Consider the following 24,121-nt stretch of genomic DNA (forward strand, 5'->3'; position numbering starts at 1 on the left):
CGCTTTGAGAATTGCGCAAAATGATACATCAGACAGAGAGAATGCTGAAACAGGGAAAAAGTATCAGTTTTTTTCAATGAAATGTTTAATATTCTTTCTTTGGATAGAGAATTTCGCCTGAAAAGATACAGCCTTCAATTGTTGTATTTTCAGATGAAAGATCTAGTAGATCTAATCTGTTAGAAAATAGATTCAGTCAACATGACCGTAATGTTTCTCTTGGATTTTACCCACTGTCAACATGAGATACCTTAGTATCTCATTGCCAGCTTAGTTCCTGAAATAGTGCAAATGATATCGTGGAAGTTATTGTGCGAGATATTGTCTGTTACTTTTATTGCCATGTAACAATGAAAAATACGATATGATAATCGTTTATGGTGTTCGCGATCCGAGAGCTAAAATATACGAAACTGATCGAAATTAACCTTTGCACCTTTTTATGGCTCAGTAAAATGTTAAAAGAGCACGGTTCCTTCAATATACAAAACCGTGAAAACAATCGTAGAAAACGAAGAATACTCTATTGTTTTAGCATCTGTTGTCCACATATCCATATGTCGTACTCGACAAATCTCACGTAATGCAAATATCGGTTAGAGTAATGTCTGTATTCTGCATTCTCTGGAATTTTATTCATATTTATCGATACTTCATAAATTACAGTTTAAAGTACAATTTTGACAGATACGAAATACAAATGGTACATTTATCCTGTCGGAGCAATATTTACAAGCGAAGTAAATTTAAAAAATAACGACCGCAAAGTCGCATTAGCTTCGAGAAATCGACCATCAATGTTTGGTTAACATAATTGGTTAGCCACTGGACCGTATTTCTTTAATGGATTAAACATATTTCCAAAGTATTACCAGGTCTATTAAGAGATATACTGTCTCTAATACGCTTAAGAATGTGGTGTATCATCACAGCGCTGTACATAATACTCGACATGCACAGCAGGTATTAAACAGAATGTTTCCCACTCACTGGATCAGATGTGGTATTATTTGGTCAGCCTGTTCGCCAGATTTAACACCGCTTGATTGTTTCCTTCTGCGGGTACTAAAAAACGAAGTTTAACACTCGAGAATTTATTTATGCGTTTGCCACAATAAATACAGAAGTACTTGGAAAGTGGTTCACTCGTAATCGGATTAAGCAAGTGCATTGATACTAATGAACAGTTCTCGCTTTAACTGAAACTTTTTATAACTTGGTACGTATTAATTTTAGGCAGCTTTTCTATCATCTTTCTTACGTAGAATCTCAAGAAATATTATTATACGTTTGAAAAATTTAAGATCGTTACAATTACAAAGCAGTTAGACTTTGAAGACCTTGCAATTTTCGTTAGAAAATCTTGTCAAAGATTTACGAGTAAATGTTACATTATGGAACTCATTCTATGTATGCTAATTCATATTTTATGGCAGTGCCTTAAAACAGGACCTGCAAATGATGAAGTTCCCTAGGTTCAGGATTTATAGAGGCTCGACCGTAATTTCCTTACGCACAGAAGTTCAAGTTTGAATGATGATAAATTGCTGTAACTTTACAACTTTAAAAATACATAAAAAATTGAGATAATTTATGTAAATTTTCCTCGCCTCGACTGCCTTCGACACCTTTGAAGCGAGAGCACCTCGTGGCCTCTTCTGTTCTAAAGCAAACATCGTTGTTTGCTGTCCAAAAGTTAGCCCTCATGTCAACGTTGTACATATAAGAGAATATTGAAACAGAGAGAAAGAAAAATGCGAAGTGGATAGGCTAAGCGTCCTCTGTCTTCTGTTTATCTTACCGTGTCTGTCATTGCTGCCCCAAGGTGCATCTCGTAGCAAACTGTGGCACCCCGAAGCTTCATGACATCGTTTGGATAGGTCTGCTTTAAAGCATGCGAAGCTCAAGGTCATCATTTTGAATACTGTCACTGTGTGTAAATAAATAAGACACAAATATATCATCTGTCCACTGCACTACTCCCGAAGTTTCTGCATTCTAGATTTATGTATTCAAATTCATTTATGGCAATCTATTACATTTTGTCGTAATTAAACTTTAGTGACTATGAGTGAACTTTGTCCTTATGTTGGGTCGATTTATAATATTAGAAAATGGGTAAAGCCTTTTATTCTATTTAGAAGGACGAAATTAAATGTTTTCAAAATTATATCTTCTTCAAAAAACTATATCAGTCCTTTTTGAAATTAAGAAAGTTTTTATCTTGATATTTTTATGTCTTCAGAAGTTGAAGTTTACAAATTTAATTATGTGGATTTGAGAGAGGTGCATTTGATAAATTAAAAACTTGTATAGTTTTCAATTATTCTAAAGATGTATATTGAATATTAAAACGATTTTTCAATGGATTCATTTTGCTAAAAGTTTTTACGAAGATTCTCAAATGAGAATTGACGAAAAAAGATATTTTTCACATTGATGATTAATGAAATCTAATAAAATGTCGCTGTATTAAAACTTCTGATCTCGTATGAAATATTCTTCTACAACAACGTAAATTTAACAGAACAAAATTAAGAATATAAAGAGCAAGAATATTCTCTTCGAGCATATTTTCAAGAATATTTTCAGGTCGGTAAATTTATTACACAAAATCTTGTTACCAGAGGCAGCAGTAAAGCGAATAAATACATTAAGACCCTAAACAGCGTGAAGAATAATAAAATAAGAAGGGTTCTAGCTTTAAATGCATGAGATCCCAAAATGGGGCTCGAGGCAGTGAATGGATTAACGTATTATGAAAGTTAAATGATGAAAACTTATGAATATTGAGTTACCGTGATAATGGGAATAAATGTGAAATATAGTTACTAGGTAAACTGCGATGGACTTATATTAAAGAATTAAAAAATTGTGCAAAGCAAGGGAAACTTGTTTTAGTTCAATCGAAATATATGAAATAACAGTATTAAATAGAAAAGTGCTACTGTAATCTGTTATTGCCACGCCGGAAATAACGATAGCGTTTCTACCGTAATTAATTTTAATCAACGCGCGCTCAAAAGGATAAAATAAAATTTATACACAAATATGTGGGTTAAGACAACTAATTTTTTATTAAATTTAAGGCTGAATATATAACAAGTTTTTGGCGGGCAACGAAGAAAAATAGTCTTGTATTAGAAATTTCGTGACTTTTCTAATTTCTTTCATCTTCTAATTCTTGTGTACTAGAAATTTACTTAAAGGTTAATAAAATACTATAAAATTTCATGCTGATCACTGACATACACAAATATACAGGGTAAACCGATACAACTTTGTGTGAAAGAATCAAACTTCCTAAAAATGGGCCAAAGCCCTTAAAAAAATTGTCAAAAGTACCGTAAGGTGGCTAATGAAGGGTCTAGGGGCTGAAGAGACCCCAGCGAGCGAAAACGAGTATCTGCATATACTTAAACCTGTTGCTACTCTTCATACAGTCGTTAATTTATTACAAAGTTTCTAGTAATATGTATTAATAATTGAACATTTCGATGTAATGCACCAGATTTAACACGAAGTTTTGATACAGTTGTTCTAAATACGAGTACAGTGGAATTTGCTTAATATGATCACTTCGGGACCTGCAATTGTGATAACAATAATCGACTGATAACATTAAACAGAAGCTTGGAAAATTACCATTGAACTTAATTTATAGTTAGTAGTTATATTTCAAGTATTTATATTTGTTATAGTGTACACTTAATTGCGATTACAGTGTAAAGAAGTTTTCTGTTTTACAATTAAAGTTTCAACGAAATTTTATTTTATAAATAAGAAAAATTTTACAGTGAACTTATTTATGAATAATTTTATTAATTATCAAAGACTGTATCTTCTTATCAAGATTTTTTAATGAAAGATGTGAACAAAACTTTTCTGGATTATGTCAAAATTATAGTTCATTTTTAATGATTTTAAAATGTTTTAAATATATGTGTAGTACATTTTAACTTTATGCCATTCGTTTGATGAAAAATCGTGAATGACCTAACTTATCCACTTGAATATTTGCAAACATGTATGATATGTTAACAACTTGTGGACAAATTAATCCACTCAGTAACTCATTACGTTCTGTTAATTTATTAGATTTGTAAATATGTAAACATGTCTGATCGAAGTTAAATATGTGTGTAATAGTCAGTTAATGTGTGAGTACACTTTTTGGGAGATTCTATATTTATGTTTCTTTTCTTGAATTACTGTATTTCCTTTTTAATATAATTACATTGCTTATTATGATTAAAGTATTTTAGTAAAATATACCGTGTTAAAATATCTTCTAACATGCAGTGTTTAATAGAATATATAAGTAAACCTATTACTGTTTATTTTTTCATCTGTCCGACTACAAAGAGAAAAAAAATACTTTTTTGTATTATTATATACGTACAATTAAATATACCTACACTACATTTTTTAAAAACTGTTATTGAAACTAACAGAAAATTTATTTGAAAAAATTATAAAGCGTTGCCTGTCGTTCCTTCGCGTTTATTAACTTCTAAATATAATTCTCACAGTCATAATGCTTTCTTAATTTTGTTGCTCTATATTGCATACCATAATAGAGCGACACGTAACGATTGCACAGTGAACCGAAAGACTCGGTTTCGTGGCCAAAATAGATCAAAATCAACTTGCGTAATTAGAGAAAATAAGTACTTCAATTGATTTAGAAACGATTGAGATATGTACGTGCAAAATTATTTTATAAACAACAAATTTTTCACCGCGTGGCAGTTTCATGAAGTCGTAGTTTTGTAATAAAATGTTCTCAACGCAATCTATACGTTACTATAGAATAAATTTGATTTAATTTCAAAATTTACAATTTTAATTAACAAATTTAATTTGTAGCTTACAGAATTGATTACAAAGTTAATTTACAATTTACAAATTTAATTGACAAAGTTAATTTACAATTTACAAATTTAGTTAACAAACTTCATCTACAATTTACAAATTTAATTAACAAATGTAATTTACAATTTAGTTACCAAAGTTCATTTACAATTTAAAAATTTGATTTAATATTTGCAAATATCACGAAAAACCTTTGCAAACAGGGGCACTGCAGGAATACTTTGAATCGGATATAAAGGATTTCATCCCGATCGATTCATCCGTCGCAAAGAAAGGAAATATGACCTTTTTGCAGATTAATGTATTTCTCCCTTTTATGATTTGCATTGGCTGCAACATCATCTGGCTTCACACCTCCCGACTCGTTTTCATAAAATTATTTAAAGTAAAATGTCTGCGCGAATAAAACTGAAATTCTTAATTGACCGAAGATATTCGACTCGAATTTAAAATTATACCGCTTGAAATGTTTACAAAATTGAATAAATAAATTGATCTGCTGAACTTGGTACAATTCTTTAAAATTAATAGATAAATAATTTAAACAAACATATTTGAGAGAGAAGTCATTTAATTTAAAACTGTGAACAAACATAGGAGTTAATTTTCCTTCACCTTATAAATATTACATCAAATAATTGATATACAGGGTATTACTTATAACGCTACTCACGATTTCTATCCCACTAGTAGCCACCTTACGAAAAAAAGTTTAGAACAATATTTGCAGGGTATGAAGTGCACAATAGATATTAGTAAAGCAAATTTTGAAAACAGTTTGTTCTCTTGGCAAAGTCAAGGTCACCTTGGGTTTTTTAAATAGGAACACACATTTTTTTTATTCATAACATTAGGGGATATCGAGACGAATTCAAAACACATATTACATGATATTTTTATTAACATATTACTCGATTTACAGAAGAGGAAATGTGAAGTACTTAGCTGTTGAATTTGGTAGTGTAACCATTATTTGATTCCGAAGAGATTACTGAATATAAACACGCGACTAGAATGTAAGAAAAATACACTTTATTTAATTATGTGTTAAAAATGTATGCCGCCTTCCATCGCGTAATATTCCGGTCTTTTACTTCACATTTCCACTTCTATAAATTGAATAATATGTTAATAAAAATATCATGTAATATGTGTTTTGAATTCGTCTCGATGTCCTCTATAGCTATGAATAAAAAAAATGTATGTTCCTATTTAAAAAACCCAAGGTGACCTTAACTTTGCCAAGAGAACAAACTGTTTTCAAAATTTGCTTTACTAATATCTATTGTGCACTTCATACCCTGCAAATATTGTTCTAAACTTTTTATCATAAGGTGACTGCAAGTGGGAGGAAAATCGTGAGTACAGGTAGCACTCTGTATGTTATAAATTTCTATCTATACTAATATAAGAAATATTCTAGAATATTAGAAATAATCTAATAGTTAAAATAGAAATATTTAGAATTTTGGATAGTGATCTGAAACTCGTGAGAAGTCACGCTTAATAACCGCAGATTCCCCGAAACAGGTTATTGCAGTATTTAGGTCCTCTGCGGTATTGTAATCTACGAAAAGCGTCGGAAACTAGCCGAAGAACAGCTTTAAAAAGTTAAAGTTAGATATAGAGTAAGATCAGTGATGTTTGTAGGTTCCGTATTGTTATATTTTAACCTATTTCTTCGTTACACCGAAATGGAACAAGGGCAGTTTTCACGACCAAAGAAAAGGCAAAAGTGCTGCATCAAAATCGATTTTAACGTACAGTCGGTTACAAAAATATTCGGATATCACTATAATTGTAACTTCGAGCCTTTTATTTCAAATATATAATGAGCAGCTAGCAACAAAAGCGTGTTACATGACAGTATATCTATAACAAGCTGCAAGATGTGGCGCATTATATTGTATTGCACTGTACAGGTGTTTCTAGCAAATGAGACAAGCTATATTTTTCAAATGTCCTGAAAGACAAGAAAGCTACGTAGGAAACGTGAAAGGTACAAGATCTAAAATAAGACATTTACTTCATATTTTTCTGCGAACTTCTACGTAGAAATTTTCAAACTTTTATATTTCTGAGTTTTCAAATTTAAACTTTTTAAATTTTTATATTTCCAAGTTTCCAGAATTCTAAATCATAAAATTTTCAAATTTCCAAAGTTATATTCTCAAAGTTATATCCTTAAATTTTCAGAGCCACAAATTCTTAAATTCGTGATCAACACATAGTATAAATACAATACAGTAAATGTTCTAATATGATCACTTATTAATTCGAAGAGTTCATTGAAGTATCATGAAATTTTGTTATGTGAAAATTTAGGAACAGCAATAAAAACTTTGTGTGGTCATTTTCAGATAATTTTGCGCTATTAATTCCTACAGAATGAAAGTTGTTTTAGAATAGTTTCACCTCATCGAACCGCGTTCGACCTCACAGATTTTAAAATCGATCATTGTTCAATTTAATACACCAATTATTTTATATTCAAACTAAGAACAAAATATATGTGTTGTTATTTTCGTAAAGTGTCAACTTTTAAATTTACGTGCCACGTGTAATCTCACAGTATTTTCATGCTATCAAGTGTCAGGTTTGATTATGCTACAAATTTGATCATTAATATACATTTTAATATAAAATAACACGGTTTTACAGTGAACAAATTTTTATGAGACTAGTTACTTTTAGAAAGTTTATTTTTATTTATGCTTCAATGTGAAATACTTTGTCATCAATTTGTCGCATTTTTTCGAAATCGACAGTACGTTACAATAAAATTTATAACTAAAGAGTGGCAGAGAGAGTCTCTTTTATAACCGTTGAAATTTTAATGAATAAATTTTATCTGCATTAACCTAATGGAATTAAGGATATTGAAATTGTTATATGCATAGCCTAACAGCTAAACATAGCTGTATTCAAACGCGAAGAAACAATGTTATCTTTTGGTTGGTATTGTTTGTTCTGTATCCTCTGCGGAGTTGAATAGACTTCCAACCGAGTAAGGCAGGAAACATGAAATGAATTAAATACCTTTATGTTTCAGACATTTCGACATGGTTTCCCACATCAGCCGACAGCGGTAGCGTTCGATCCAGTTCAAAGGCTTCTTGCTATTGGCACTAAATCGGGATCCCTTAGGATGTATCCTTTCATAATACTCCGGGTGAACGATAAACATTTCGATCTTTTGTATTTCAAATATTAAACGTGGCGTATCATATTATTTATCGATGAAACAATAGTAATGAAACAGTATTCTAATGCTACTGGCAGCCGGAGATTCCTGTAAATGCTTTCAAATATTTTTATTCTTTAGCATGGTAGAATTTGCTAACTTGAATTAGAGCAAAGGGTCTTAAATATGGGCTCCGATTCACTGATGGCTCGCGTTAATTATTAAATAGCAGGGTGCGGCATGCAATTAGGACGAGTTATATCTCAAATTTAATAAGGGATGGGATAAAATGGTATGATAATTTCTACTTCATTTTCTTCGTGAATGCATTCGACAAATGCAGTCTTCAAACGATATTGCATATTTTTGCCTACTCGTATCAACTCTGCGAAATATTCTGCGTAACAATCTATTAAACTACACTGTTTAATATTTTTAATATTTCAAATTTCTGATAAATCTTTATTAAAGATGTTTGAATATTTCTTCACATAGTAAGCACAGTTTATGTATTTCATAACGAAAATATTGTAGTGACTTATCCTTGAACAACGCAGTTTAATTTGTTCTTTCGTTCACAGAAACAAATGGACACGAATGCACTTTATCTTTGAGGTAATCCCATAGAAAGAAATCAAGAGGATTAAGGTCGGGAGAACGTGCTCATGGTGTGTGTTCCAAACCATCTGTCAGAATAAGTTTGTCGTAGGTAATTGGTTACAATACGTGCATTGTGCACAAGTGCTTATCTTCCACGAACCGTTTAACTTATCAAAAATGTCATATATCACACATTGGCTTCTTTAACGTTGTACCTTAACACTTTTCTACGCAGAATTGTTCGAAGAGTTGGTAGTAAGAAAAAATATGTTTCAATTATTTATAACAGAATTATAAATATCAAAACACGAAGATATACGCAACGATCGCTCGGAACTAAAAGGATTAAAAAATATAAGATTCTACTTTTTTCTGTTGATTATTGGATATGTGTCATCTATTTTTATCACGTCGAACGTACACATACTTACACAATTTATTCGATTTTATTTATACAGGGATATTTTATTTTATTTATTTTTATGTATTCAGGGTGCACCATTTTTTAGTAATTTGTAATTTGACAGAAATATGTCTCGAACAGAGGTTAATTTTTACAAATTGCAATTTCGGAAATTAAGGTGGAATATTGCAAGCGGGACATAATAGTCATGTTTATTTTTAATAAATTTTTGTATCCTAAATTGTTTTTCACCACTTAGAAATTTGATAAAATAAAAATGTTCAGTACATTCCTTTCTTCGTATTTAACATTTTGCATATGTTCATATGTGAAAGGTGAGGCGGTATTTATGACGACATTTTCTTGACTACATAAGATGTATTGAAAAATGGGTACATTTTCTGCAAATTTTATTTTGCCAAACTTATTAATATCTTCATTCACATTGGGCATTTTCGGAGCTAAAAAAGGGGTTGATGTTACTTATGCAGCTAACAAGGAGACACCACAATCGTTGGATTATCGATTTTAATGAAACTTCTGAATCGAGAGTAAAAATAAGTTAACCCATATTTGGTCTTTTTTGTCAATACCTATTATTTGGGGAGATATTTTATTCTTTGACTCCTAGAAACAATAAATATAGTAATAAAATCAATAATATGTATTTACTCCAAAAATATGAGCATACATCAACTTCAGTATAAAATCGCCATTTGTATTTTCACAACTGGTATATTCAAACGAAAAATCTGCAAAATAGCTTATCTCTAGTTTAAAAAATTTTTCATGAATTAATCTGAGAAAAGTTTCTGAAAAACATGATTCATCCCTTTGCTGCACCAGGTACAAAGTTGGCACTTAGCACAATATGTTCTTTCTTAACAAGGTATCGTATTGCAAGTTGAATTCGATTTAGGGATGCTTTTCACCCTCTTGTGTTACGCAAAAATAGAACGGATGGTCACTGATCTCGCTCTTCCACGGTTTCAAAAATTACAGATGGGATTCTTGATGCGTGCGACTCATCAAGAATGAGCCTCCTCATTGCCCTTTAGTCGTTTCCCCTCTTTTTATGATGTGTGAGAGGACACTCTGACAAGGCTATGTCCACCGCTTCTCCACTGAATGGTTATAAATATTTTTATCCCTTCTTTACTCGAATGTTAACGCATTCAGAATGGTCAAACATTTGACCTGGTGTAGTAAGCATATAAACCAGGCATTAGAAAGAAGATTGGTGGGAGATTCCTTCCCCTTACGTGCTGTTGAAGAGAACGAAGCTGACCGTGTTCGAAATTGTGCATTGTACAGTTGGTTCATGGTCCGTCAAGCGTGTGTTCTTTCACGTGATTGCTTCTGTTGGTCTATCCGGACTGAAGAGTTACCAGGGAGTGGATGTTCATCACAGCTGGATGAGCTTCCTGGTCGCCATCGAGACAGGTTGCTACAAAGTAGCTACTTTCAATTGAACGATACGTTTTATTGTCCAGTAAAATCAATTAATTGCTCAATCAATTTCTATGTGTGTCAATAACGTAGAAAACAAACGGTTGCGCGAAATGTTCGAAACAAACGTCCGAGGTTAACTTATCTACGGTTGGTATTGAGAGGAAGCAATTTTGGAACTGAACTGGAAGGACACATTTTTTAGGCTGTTGCTAACGGAAATTTATAGGACCCAAATTGATAGGATAGTTGTGAAAATATGTGGAAATGTTTGTAGAGTGTTAAAGGGACTTCATTTCATGGTGATGTTGGTACTGGAAATGATACTCTGAGGATATGGCTTTTGGATCTAGGAATTTGGTTATTTAGAAATTGGATGTAAGGATTTGGGGATTTAGAGATTGGATCTAGCGATTTTTAGGATCTGAAAGTATTTAAATCTAAGGACTCTGGGATGTAGAGATTTGGGGACTTAGTGATTTTTAGGATTTGGAAATTGGATTAAGTGATTTTTAGGAGCTAGCAGTGTTTACATCTAAGGATTCAGGGGTGTGGGACTTTGGGGATTTAGAAATCGGAGATCTAGAAATTTGGGAAATTTAAAGATTCAGAGGTGTAGGAATTTATGTCAATAGGAGTTTGGGAACTCGACAAACTTGCGGATTCAGAAATTGCGAATTTTCGAACCTTCAAAAGCTTCTAAACATTCAAAAGTTATAAACTTCTGAATATTAAAAAGTTTGTTAACTCAAAAATCGTCAAATTGTATCCTCCTGCAGAGGAAATCAATTTCATATCCGAATGCATAGATTTGGTGCAAAGTGTCTCCTGAAACTTGACTGCGCTCTTTTAAAGGTGTTCTATGGTCCATGAAAAATATATTGCAAGTTTTGCAGGGCTCTATAGATAGTACGATCGCATATACCCATTAGGGTGAGGAGGTACAGCGTTCCAGTTTCGGGGTGGCTGACTTGACACTAACCCTATACATAGTATGTTATGGTATGTATATCGGTACAGTCGCGTGCAACCTAGTCATCCCTTGGGATGGGTACGAACATAAAGATCTAACCACTGTCCTTATTCGTCCTGCTCTTTATGGCCTATGTTAGATTTTCACCAAGCTCTTTCGAAACTATAAGCAAGTAAAAGGGTCTTATCCCTTCACCTTTGTGCTCTGCGACAGAAAATAGCACACCTTTGCTATTTCTTACATACGCATGTAACGGAGCTGTAACTTTGTTCACTTATATGGAAGTTATGACCTTGGAAACAACGATTTCATTCGAACTTCACGCATTTATAGACATTGCTAATAATTTGACAAAATTATAGCGCGCAACTTTCCAAAATAAGGGATATTTACGTTTAAAGTTCTTGCAATTTGTGTCCGGTTGTTTGAGAATAAGACGAAATCAAGAACATGTTATGGGTTGGTGGAAAACTTAGGTTTATTAAATTGAAGGTTGCGAGTTTCATGAAAGTTACGTAATTTTCTTTTCCTCTTTTTTCTGTCCGTTTTAATTTGTTGCTGTAAGTAATTAAGGAAGTTCTATCGGTAAAGTAATTTGAACAGACGTTAACAAATTATATTCCGAAATATAATTCGGTGAATTGGTTGGTTTTTTGTGAGGTCAGAGAATTTGAGAAGCAAGATATTTTTGCTTTAATGTAATCTTGTAAGAAATCGCATCCGTCGTTTTATTTTGCGTACAATCAAGATATTAACAGGTTTTTGTTAAAATTTACTGTAATATAAAACTAATGTTTAATGACAGTTTAGTATAGTTCGAATTAGTCTGAGATTCTATGAATGTAAAGATAAACTGATTAATAAACATGTTTTATTGTGAGTAAGCCATTAGTCATCACATATGTTAACACGTGAGTTTACGATTTAAGTTAATAGGTAAATCGTTTATATGTTTTCCATTATTTGTAATGTACTGAATAAATTAATAATCAATATTAGTTTATTTATTTATTGTATCATCCATATACTATAATTATTAATAACTGTTTGCATCGCCAATTATTGAACATTGAAATATGAAAAAATGTTAAAATTATTGAAAACTTACTTTTTAAGAAATTTTTAGAAAACCTTGTACATAAATTTAGAAGATGAAATTATTCTATGACTTCCGTGAATAAAATGTTCTATATCCACATTATATTAGAAAATCCGAGGTGTATTCATTTTTTATATTGACAAATCATTAATTTATTTTATTTGTGAAAAAACATATTTTTATCAGTATCATAAGTTAGCGCTAAATTTATTTATAATTGAATTTAATATAAATTTCTGAATCTGACATATTTTTATCAATATCATAAGTTAGTGACAAATTTATTAATAATTAAATTGAACATAAATTTCTGAATGTGTATAAATAACGTGTAATGTATTCAGAAAAGAGAACTCTGAGTCACCGGAAGGCAAATAGTGAATATCTACCAAAAACTGGAGTAATCAGTATAGACATTTATTTTTGTAGTGGATTGCTGCCTAATTAATGAAAGCCATGTTGGCCTACTAATATCGCCTGTTTCACTAGAAAGTGTGAACAATATATTAGCGTAGAACGTTACCACCTTGAAACGTAATAATAAGGTTGAAATATAATAACGAAGTGTACTATGTTATACTTTTATAAATATTACTGTAGTTACAATTAGGCGAACATTTATTTATTTATCGAGTTCTACAAAATACAAATGAATCATAAACATAAATCATTTAATTCGTAAATTGAAGATCCCACAAATTTCAATGATTTATGTTTACTTTATAGACTTTCATAAATGCATAAACATTCGCAGTCTATTTGTGATAATCACAATATACTTTATTTCCTCAAATTTCAAAAGCATGACACAGAATTCCATGATTCTGATTTTCTCAGTTTTAGCGATTTTTATTTTTTGGTACTTTACCTAAAATTTAATACACCCATTAATTTTATTTATAAATACATAACGTGTATGAATGTCTATATTTGTATAAATTGCTATTTTCCTTAATTAAAAATTAAAAAAAAAATAGTCTGGGTCGACCAGGCGTTGACGCACACGTGAAACACGAGGGATGCACGGCGGTGATGCAATTACAGTTTCTAATTAATGAAGGAGCACTGGTTTCTGCTACTGCGGACGACACCTTACATCTATGGAATTTTCGACAAAAAATACCACAAGTTGTGCAGAGCATTAAATTCCAAAGAGAAAGGTCAGTTTTTCATTTCTTCCGATGTACGTTATGACCTACGTTTCTATCGTTGCACGTGAAAAGTGGAGCAGGGGTTGATTAAGCACACTAAAATGAAAGGTCGATATAAACATATGGCGGTTTGATGTAGATATTCGGCATCAAGAATTGACGTAGATATTCTATATCCAGAATTGACATAGACATTTTATACAGACGTGGACATTTTATGTGGAGTTCACGTAGATATTTTATACAGACATGGACATTTTATGTAGAGTCGACATAGACATTTTATATTAAAAGTTGATATAGAAATTTTATATTAAAAGTCGACATAGACATTCCATTAATATTGACAATTAATATAGACAGCACCTTGTTTCCGAATTACAGTTTGCATTGCAATTTTTCTGCGTATAAGCGAGTTTGATAAGTTCGTGCAAAAGTAAAGATACCGCTAAATGACGTGCAGATACATACTGATATTTGTATACAGATAAATCAATCTATTATTAACAGTTCTTCGAAGTAACTGACTTTTGTGATTCTAAAGAAAACACGTACTTATTTTCAAAGATAAAATTACGGTCAAATCAAAACTACCATTATAACTAAAGTGATAGTGCGGTTGAATTTGCACATATATTGTGAACATGTCGTTGAGTATATTACTTTGGAAGCAATTTAAAAAATCCATATCACGGTAGTTCGAAACGTTATGTGTAATCGCGAGATGTATCCGCAGATATTTTCCTTCTCAAAAATGAAACCGGCAATGAGAAGGATTCTACGAGGATACCCAGGCGATTTAACGCACATGAAACATTTGAATGCGATTTCCCGGGAGAAGTGTTCCAAGGTTTTTCAATGCCTCCATGAACATTCTACCGAGTAGGAAGACAAGGAATGTCAAAAGTTAAATAATGAAAGTTTGTCAATTTGTAGAATTCGATGTTTCAAAATTGAAGATTTTAAGCAATTTTTGGTAGGTCTACTATTATAGCACGTTACAAGCTGTTTTTAACGAGGTCGTATCTCTTTCTTTTAATGTGCTGAACCAACACTTTCCACGTGCAATGTACACCCTGCATTATTTTTAGTTATTTGATTACGAAGGATATTAAAGAACAATTTGTTAAATTCGTGTTTCAGTATTTTATTTAAAGATTAGTTTACTATATGATCATATTTTACTGTATGATGTTAATGGTATAGGGTACAATATTGACCAGTGTTGTACACAGTGAATTTTACAAAATGGAGGAGGAAGAAATACTATATTTTACTAGTAATATGATCTGTCTTAATTTTGTATATTTGCATTATTTTTAAAAAATGATCTTCAGTTTTTTAAGTGGAATACTACATCTTCAATATCTTCTGCCAATTGTCTTGAAGCTTAGTCAGATAAATTCATCTTGATGTTGAGACTTGGTATGAAAAATAAACTGGTCTTGTGTGAGTGCACAAAATAAATATATATTTTACACAATAGCGGAATCGCAGGTAAATCGCAGCAACACGGTCTTAACTCGTCCCTGTTTCTTTTATAACTAACCGCCGATTTCACGGTGACATAAACATGCGGTGTTCGCGGCGGTACATATGTGTACATACGTGTATTCGTACGAACGGCTTATTTTGTCGGTTATGCCTAACATTTTCATATATTATACATATAATTTCATTAAGAAAAACCGAAGATCATACCATGAAAAATGACGCAAATATAAAAAGTTGATATAAGTCGTTGCTAGTAAAATTTTTTCTCTGCTATTTTTATGAAGTTTCCGTACAAGAAAATGGTCCACACTGCAACCTCTGTTTCCTAACTCTAGATGACGTTTTTAATGTTCAGTAATCTATAATTTCAGTAACCTATTCAGTTCAAAATATCATTACTTTCAATAGATCAATAATTAGCATTTATACATTAAAATTAGATTACGCTTAACCATCTCTAATCGATCTCTAAAAATGTTTCTCGATATTCCCGTTCATGAATATATAAGAAGTTGTTACCGTCGAATTAAATATTCCCCACTTGAAAAGCATTTTCTTTCAAGTAGTAATCGAATGGTATATTGTTTTATTTTTAACAGAATAACGTGCATTCATCTACCACTGCAAAGTAAATGGCTGTACGTTGGTACCGAACGAGGAAACATTCATATACTCCATATCGAGACATTCGTACTTTCTGGATATGTAATTAATTGGAACAAGGCTATCGAAATGTAAGTAAGCAAACGCCTATTGATCCAACAAATTATTGATACGATTCATAAACGGCGAACAATGCTATTAGATATGTGTATAAAGGGAACGATGTAAGCGATACACACAAATTCAGAGTCGAGCAGCGCTTGTCTTTTTATTACGGACTCTTATTCCTTAATGCGCTGAATGTGGAAGGAAATTTATATAATTACAATGTAGGCTTTTTTTAGTTGAAAATGTAGGGAAGCTGTCACTAGTTTTTACAACGAATCTTCATTAGATGATTTTGATTTTGATGTTCCTTTTGTCGGTTAATGATATAGGTTTTCGATAACACACGTCTGTTTAATATTGGAAAACTGTTAATATTAATATTACTTGGCAATTGTCGGTGCTGGTAAAGTTGGAACAAAATTTAATTCTTTGTTAGTCAATTTTTATGTTAACAGATGGAATCCGTTTAATATTCAAAATATTTGTATTATTATTTCTTGCAGTCACAATGCGATGCGATATTAATTTTTTGATATTTCTTGAAAAAGATAAACCTCTATTTATTTTTACATAATATTGTCGAGGATAGTTAAAAACAAAATAGAAAGACGAATACATTCATTTGTACAACTTCATCATTAGATATTTGTAGATTTATACAGGGTATTCTAGTTGGTTACCTAAATTGCTGTGTTTATCACATTAAAAATCGTGTTAGGATAAAATTATAATTACTACGTCAAGGAGCACATATAACAGTGTATACAGTTTTTTCGCAATGTCACTTTTGTAGGAACACTCAGAACAGTTTTGTAAAATAGAATTATGTTTTTCTGCAAGTCTGAAATATTCTGCATAGAAGTTAAAGTTAAAAATTTTCATAAACTGTTGACATTTGTATTTTGTATTCTAGTTGAATTTTAGTACAAATGTATTTAATTTGGAATAACTTCGTGAGAATATTTTTCATGCAATAAACGAAGCAGAAATTTAAGTTACCTTTAACTGGAACACTAAGCTGCAGAAGTGCATTAAAATTAAAATCGACAAATAAGTCTGATGCAAAACTCTTTCCCTACATTTTCTTTTAAGTATACCCGTACACAATCCTCGTATATAAGGTGCAGCAAAATTCGTAATGCAGACTCTCGTTATACTGCCACGGAGCTCTAGTAGTGGTAAATTGCATTTAGCAATACAGGGTGTTACAATTAGTGTAGGTTCCTGAAATAGGAGGTAGCTGATTCTGAATTAGATTTCCCCTTGCGAAAATGGGGTTTGAAGCTTCGTTTTTGAATTATTAAGGAAAAACACGGAGCAATCAGAGCGTGAGGATTATTACGCGTTGGGTTACTACGCGTTGGTTAACTACGCGTTATATTACCACGCGTTGGTTAACTACGCGTTATATTACCACGCGTTAGATTCCTACGCTCAGAATTACCACACGTTGCATTATTACGCGTTGGACTAATACGCGTTGAATATCCACGCGCTGGATTACTACGCGTTAGATATCCACACGCTGGATTAGTACGCGTTAGATTACCACGCATTAGATTCCCACGCTTAGAATTACCACGCGTTGCGTTATTACGCGTTGGATTACTACGCGTTTAATATGCATGCGCTAGATTACTACGCGTTGGTTATCCACACGCTGTATTACTACGCGTTGCATTACTACGCGTTGGATTACTACGCGTAGGATTACCACGCGTTGCATTACTACACGTTGGATTACCACGCGTTGGATAACCACGCGTTATCCGAAGCTGCCACTCTCGCGTCTGCGCATGCATAATCCTCGCGCTCTGATTGATCCGTGTTTTTCCTTAATAATTCAAAAACGAAGGTTCAAACCCCATTTTCGCAAAGGAAAATCTTATTCAGAATCACGTCAGCTACCCCCCATTTCAGGGGCCTAAACTAGTTGTGAGATACCCTGTACATAGGGTACCCAAGTCTTCTTTGATATTGTGATCTCCAATGATGGAAATCCGTTCAGTAGTGTAACGAAAGTCTACTGTACAAACGAAAAAATGATACCTCTCAAAAGAAATAAGTTAAAATTTAAAACGATTTTGAAATTTCATAAAGTATGTGGGCACTTGGAGTGCATCAGAGCCTGTCTTTTTGTTTATAGTTATAGTTAGTAAGAATTCGTGGGTGGCCAAATGAAAGTAGGTATACGATTATGTAGTTGATTGCGAGCTATTCTCGGCAGTTTCTTTACCTTTTCCTAGCCGGTATAGTAGCCGCAGAAATATAGCGTGGTCGTAAATTTCGTTTATTACGGGTGCACCAAGAAAATGTATACACACTTTGAATATCTATGAATATAAATGTTTAGCGAAGTTTGCACGAGTTTTCTATAACATAAAATATTTTCAAGGGGATGTATCATTCAATTAGAAGTAATATTTATAATTTCTCAAAAATAATTTGTTGAACATAAAATTATTATTTCGACTTTTTCACGTGGCATAATCTATTATTGATTTCATAACGATGTTAAAAGGAGTTTAAGGACCTATAATACTGTGATCTTAAAATTTTCTGCAATTTACCTTGTTTATTTTCAATTAATGTAACGACAGAAAAAGTAAACTAACTTTAGGTTAGTTTATTGCGTTTGATAACCGATTCAGGTATTATTAATAACTGAAATTGAATTTTCGAATTAATTTACTCGATGTTTGAAAGCATTTAATTTTCTAGCTGCTTGTTTAACGATCGTTTCCAATTTGTGGTATAAACTTCATTTTTAGTACATCAAAAGCAAAGGAATGTCATCTCTAAGAAATACGAGAATTTCATATTTGCTTCTAAACTATCTCTACATTTTGTTTATATTCTTGCATTTTTAATAATAATAATTTCTTCAATAATTTAGCATAAATTTCGTTCTTTCGTTTCAATGTTTAAAAAGAACGAAAAATCGATGAACTGCCTGTAAAAATGTATGTACATTTAATTGGAACACCCTGCATCTGATATTATAATGAACCTAGTTGGGTTCACATTATGATATATCTGTTAGTATAATAGCCGTAGAAATATAGCGTGATGTATGTATATCGGTGATCCATAAACTGATATGTTTTTCAACGATAAAAGCGTTTGAAAAAATCGTTGTCGACGATTGATGTGGTCAGGAGCGTGTGTAGAGTGTAGCTGTAGGGCTCCAATCAATAAACTGCAAGATACTATCAACCAATTGTAGTTTGTCTAATATTTACAATATTTGGAAAAATGTTAACTTGTGCGCTGACGTCGGCAGCATAAAATGACTAATACTTCGATGGGAGAATACGAGCCTTGATATTCTGCAGTACTGAACTCGGGTTCATTATCAGCACTCCTCATCTGTCGAGTCAGTTAGGCGTGAACGAAATATGATGTGTCGCTTATAAATTACCGAGATTTACATCGACGTTATATTTCTGAGACTATTATAACAAGAATTAAAAATCCTTAACAGTTTTGTGATCTGACATATTGAAAAATATATTTTATAACATATTCCTTGTTACTTACTGCACATAATGGCTATGTTCATAAAGAATTTTGACGCGAGAAATTTTTAAGATAAATCTTTGCAAAAATGTTCTTCAACAGCTACGTATTGTGCAACGAAAGTGCTTACAGATTTAATTTAATTAGTTTACAAGAAATACGATATTAATCGACGAAATACCAATACGATCAAGATTGATAGCAAGTAGAGAAAATTATAAAGTCCAATTTTCTGTACAATTCAAGTAGATCAATCTGCAAGTTAAATGCAATTTTAATTATAATCTTTATACTGTTGCTAAACTAATTTAAAATTTGATAGAGGCGCACTGTATAATTTTCGCTGCAAGTGACGGCATATCAGAGGCCACAACATGCCCTGAGGCTCTTTAAGGCGTTATAGTTTACCCCAAAATAAGCCTCGGGGCAACGATGACAGACATGATAACATAAGCAACGGAAAACCACCTACCCACTTCTCATTTTCTGTCTTGCTGCTTCGGTATTCTCTCTGTTCGCTGGATCGCATTTATAGGGTTCTTAAAGAGGAGATGCGAAAATGTCAGATTATCTTCGCTTCACAACTTCACGATTTCTGAACCGTCGATTTCGTTGAAACTTTGCGCAATTATAGCGAACACTGAAATTAATAATTTTGCAAAACCACTACTCTCCACAATCATCAACAAATTTTTAAACTGTCTTTATTTGATAATGTTTAAAAATATCAGTCTTTTAATTAGTTTCACTGAAAAGTTAAAGGAGATACAAAGTAAAAACATGTACATGTACTCAGCGAGTTTTGAACTTGCGACATTGTCCAAATCTATTTTTACATCAGGCTATAATACATTTTTAATATTATATTATTCTCAGAGAATAAAATATAAGTTACAACTTTAAACATTTTCTGTTTGGAAGAGTTGATTATGGTTATACAAGATTATTATTTTGTCCTCTGTAATTGTGCTAAGTTCAAACGAAAACGGTGTTACAAAGTTCGTGCGGATCCTTTGTTATCATCATTAATTCCCGCGTGGGCTTAGTTAAATTTCATTTCATATTCCTTACAATGCTTTTCAAAAATTTCTTCGGATATTATTTTTTTAATATACGCAGTTCTCCCGTTACAAAGTTTTAGCATCTTAGAGAAATTCGTGTATGCTGACGTCATGATTAACCCAGCGTTAACCAGTTCTCGTATTTCATCTTCGAAAACCCATAAAAGCGCTTTACGGAACAGAGAGAACATTTTCTCTTCAGGGAAAGAGAAAGTTGGAACTAGGAAAATTTACTACGACATGTTGACCGGGTTATATTTGGGTTATCGACGATATCGGCTTAACACGTTCAGGACCAGATGCTGCTTAAGCAGCGGACAGCGAGGATTCAAAGGCGGTCGTAAAATCGCTCGAGTGTAACAGAACATGAAATCTGATTTCGATTCGGGAGTTTCGAGACAGAAAATTAGGAATGTATAGAAGAAATATTTCCTATTCGTTTTTTACTGGGTCTGAAAATATGAGATGGTTTCACATCGATCGCTGTTTCCACATGTTTGACTTTGCATTACTTCAATCACGTTACAGTGTTAAATTTTAGGGTACAATATATTGTACGGAATACAAATTTCTTATCGTATATGGATTGTTATTTTTCGTGAACTGTTTCGACAATTCGAGTTTCGACAGTTTCGAGTGTTTTTACTTCTGAAGGATTTTACGACCACGCTATATCCGGGACTATACTTTACTATGATACGAATGCCGATTGCGGCGTTTATGTTCGGCATTTTAAATCTTTATCCGTATGGCTCCTAAAGTGGCAGTCAGATTTCATCTGGGAGATATATTACGGTCGTAAGTTAATAAACGCAGATAACCATTGATGATACTCGTGACACGAAATAAAAGCACTTTAAATTGCAATTTGCAAAACCTCGTATTTTAGTAATGGAATTTCATGTTTTCCGAATTTACGAGCGCATCATTTTCCGGTCCAGTACACCTTTTCGTACAAGCGATTTTATCTGTCGATAAGGTTTTGAAAATCTTAATATATCTGAGCTGAACGTGTTAAGATATCTGTGTTGAACATGTTAAAGAAGAATAATATTAAATGAAATGAAAAATTTCGTAAATGGAACACGCTTTCAGTCTATCAAATTTTGCACATTTTTGAGAATATGGTACTGTCGAGTTAACTGTCCTATCCCCGCCATTCCCAGATACCTCCTCGGATGGTTCAGATGTTCTTTCACGGACAGTTCATTGGGCAGTACTATATTTAAAATTTTATATGCTAGTTTCATAAAAATTTCTTTTCTTGAAACGTGTATGGTTATTTTATCGAAAATAATTGATTAATTTTCATTTGTATAGTTTTTCAGTTTGTTTGTAAATTAAAACGACTGAGTTTTATACATTTTTCCTTCTCGTAAGTTTGCTGAAAAGTGCAGCCGATCGAATGTGTTACAACAGGATTATAAGTTGCTTTGGTTCTTCTGCTTTCTGTTTCAAAATGTTATTTCACGATCTTGTAGGGTAACCTTTATGGTACATGTTATTGCATTATGCACAGAAGCACAGCTTTTATCGTATTTAGTGCATCCGTCTTACTTCTTTTTTTCTGTTTATTTCTAGTTTCGCTATTGTTTTCAGAGGTTGACGAATATTTAGAAACTGAATGAAATATTCGATGAATACAAGCTGTTTCAGATGAAAATATACAAATGATCAAGAGAAATTAGGATAGAACTTACCTGAAATCTAATTTACGTATATTACACGATAAAGAAACATGAACACGATAATACACATTATTCAGCAACACTACACGTACATAGACGCACATATATTATATATGTATATATATTTTTCAGATCTAGAAAGACCCATCCTGGTGCTGTAGTACACTTGAGTGATAATCCTTTAGATTTGAGCAAGGTACGCGTGTTTTTGAGTACGTTTTATTTTGCATTATTCTCCATCCTTACCATAACGTGACATTCCTTTATTTACATTTTTTTTTAATTCCTATCGAGCTGTGAAGTAAAATCCAGATATTAGGATATCTTCAAGGTTCATTCTAACACCTTCTTACTTCCTTTCTTTTTTGTCTCTCTCTTTTTTAATACAATTTCGTTCTCGACGTGTTAACAGAACTCAGAAGTGTGTGCTTGCATGTTGTGTGTGTGCATGCGTGCATGCTAATTGTCGTGCAAAAAGAGTCTTTAACTTACTTCCCTCATAATCGAATTTCATTGTTCAATTTCTTACATCTACTATTATACAGATGAAAAAGTAATGGGATTATGGTTTCAGTATTTCCCTTTCGACGAACTCGATTACATTTTACTTTCAGTAGTCTTCGATCGAGTATTTTAGAATCGCTTGTTTGGATGATGGAAGCTTTAGAAACTATGCTTTCAGAAATTTTTAATCTGGAAAATCTTGAATTTTTAATCAAATTTCTGTATAATAAATAAACATGAACTTGTAACAGATATGCTTTTAGGTTAAGAAATACTTTTTTTTTAATAAAAATATAGTGGTAGATTTTGAGGTTAGGATTTCTGGATATATTACAGTACATGTTATATAGTACCTGTTATGTGGTCGCATACGAACTACCACATTCTAGTGGTAGATAATACAAGAAAAATAAGAAAAAAAACTCGAAATTTTCAATTTGAAAAATTTGTCGTTGCTACAGTTATATTTGCGATAATATAACAAGGGTCTTTTAAAAACGAGAATCTATTAAAAATCAATTAAATGAAATATTGATCGAACATTAAAGAATTGACAATTTTTCGAAGCAGAGTTGTTTCCTATGTGTTTATAATTAAAAAATATTAAACACGTATGTTGTACAATTATATGTTTGTATTTAATATTTGTAATTGTTGAAATTTCATTTCGATAACTTTCTTTCGGAGTCCCATTGCTTTTATATCAATATAACAAATTATAGTAGTACAGTGCGTTGGTTACAGAATTAATAAAGAGCTTGATAAGAATTTTGTCTCGTAATCATGATCACTTTTATATTGTACACAAATTCATCATTAATATACGCATTAGCACGCATGTGTACAAGATGTCTATGGGTAGCCAGGAAAGATTCTGTGTGTTACTGCAAAACTAATTGTCTCAGTTTATTATTATCAGGCCTGGGCAACTCGTAGCCCTCGAAAATCTTTGGACAAAATATTGTACAAAGCTTGAAAACAAATTTGTTAAATTTTTTCATTATTATATGATTTTTATTTTGAAAATTTGGGCATCGAGTTGACCAAGCTTGGTATGTATAAATAATAGAGCAACCGATAGTTTATTACGTGGTTTCAGATTAAATGAAATTTCAGATTTCAAATTAGATTTAAGTTAAATTTGTGAATATAGAACCTGTTACATTGTAAAATATATAAGATAATTTTGATATTATGAAGAATAGAAATTGTTTCAAGTGGAATAATAAAGTATATTAAATTTGCGAATATACAAAATTCTATATACTATGCAGAGATGAGAATAAAACCAGCGAGTACAATATTTTCCTTTTTTTAAACAACAGAGTTCTTAATTAATTTATGAAATTGATTTTAGGTTATTTCATTTTTTAATTTTATTTGCATTCAGTATTTTTCACTCTCGTCTTT

At 32.1% G+C, this 24,121-nt stretch overlaps 1 protein-coding gene across 14 annotated transcripts in view; it reads left to right on the forward strand.

The window, feature by feature from the left end:
* The window catches only part of Tomosyn (syntaxin-binding protein tomosyn), a 96,965-nt gene that overhangs the window by 4,379 nt on the left and 68,465 nt on the right, over nt 1-24,121 (forward strand). For 13 of the 14 annotated variants that reach the window (XM_076537026.1, XM_076537022.1, XM_012279320.2 and 10 more), the window contains exons 2-5: nt 7,928-8,025; nt 13,561-13,743; nt 15,828-15,962; nt 22,340-22,403. In XM_076537026.1, the coding sequence (XP_076393141.1) occupies nt 7,928-8,025; nt 13,561-13,743; nt 15,828-15,962; nt 22,340-22,403 (480 nt within the window). Of the gene's footprint in view, nt 1-7,927; nt 8,026-13,560; nt 13,744-15,827; nt 15,963-22,339; nt 22,404-24,121 lie in introns of those variants that run through there. The other variant, XM_012279327.2, reaches the window with a different exon arrangement.

Source organism: Megachile rotundata, chromosome 1 (genome assembly GCF_050947335.1).
Source record: "Megachile rotundata isolate GNS110a chromosome 1, iyMegRotu1, whole genome shotgun sequence".
In the NCBI taxonomy this organism is placed as follows: domain Eukaryota; kingdom Metazoa; phylum Arthropoda; class Insecta; order Hymenoptera; family Megachilidae; genus Megachile; species Megachile rotundata.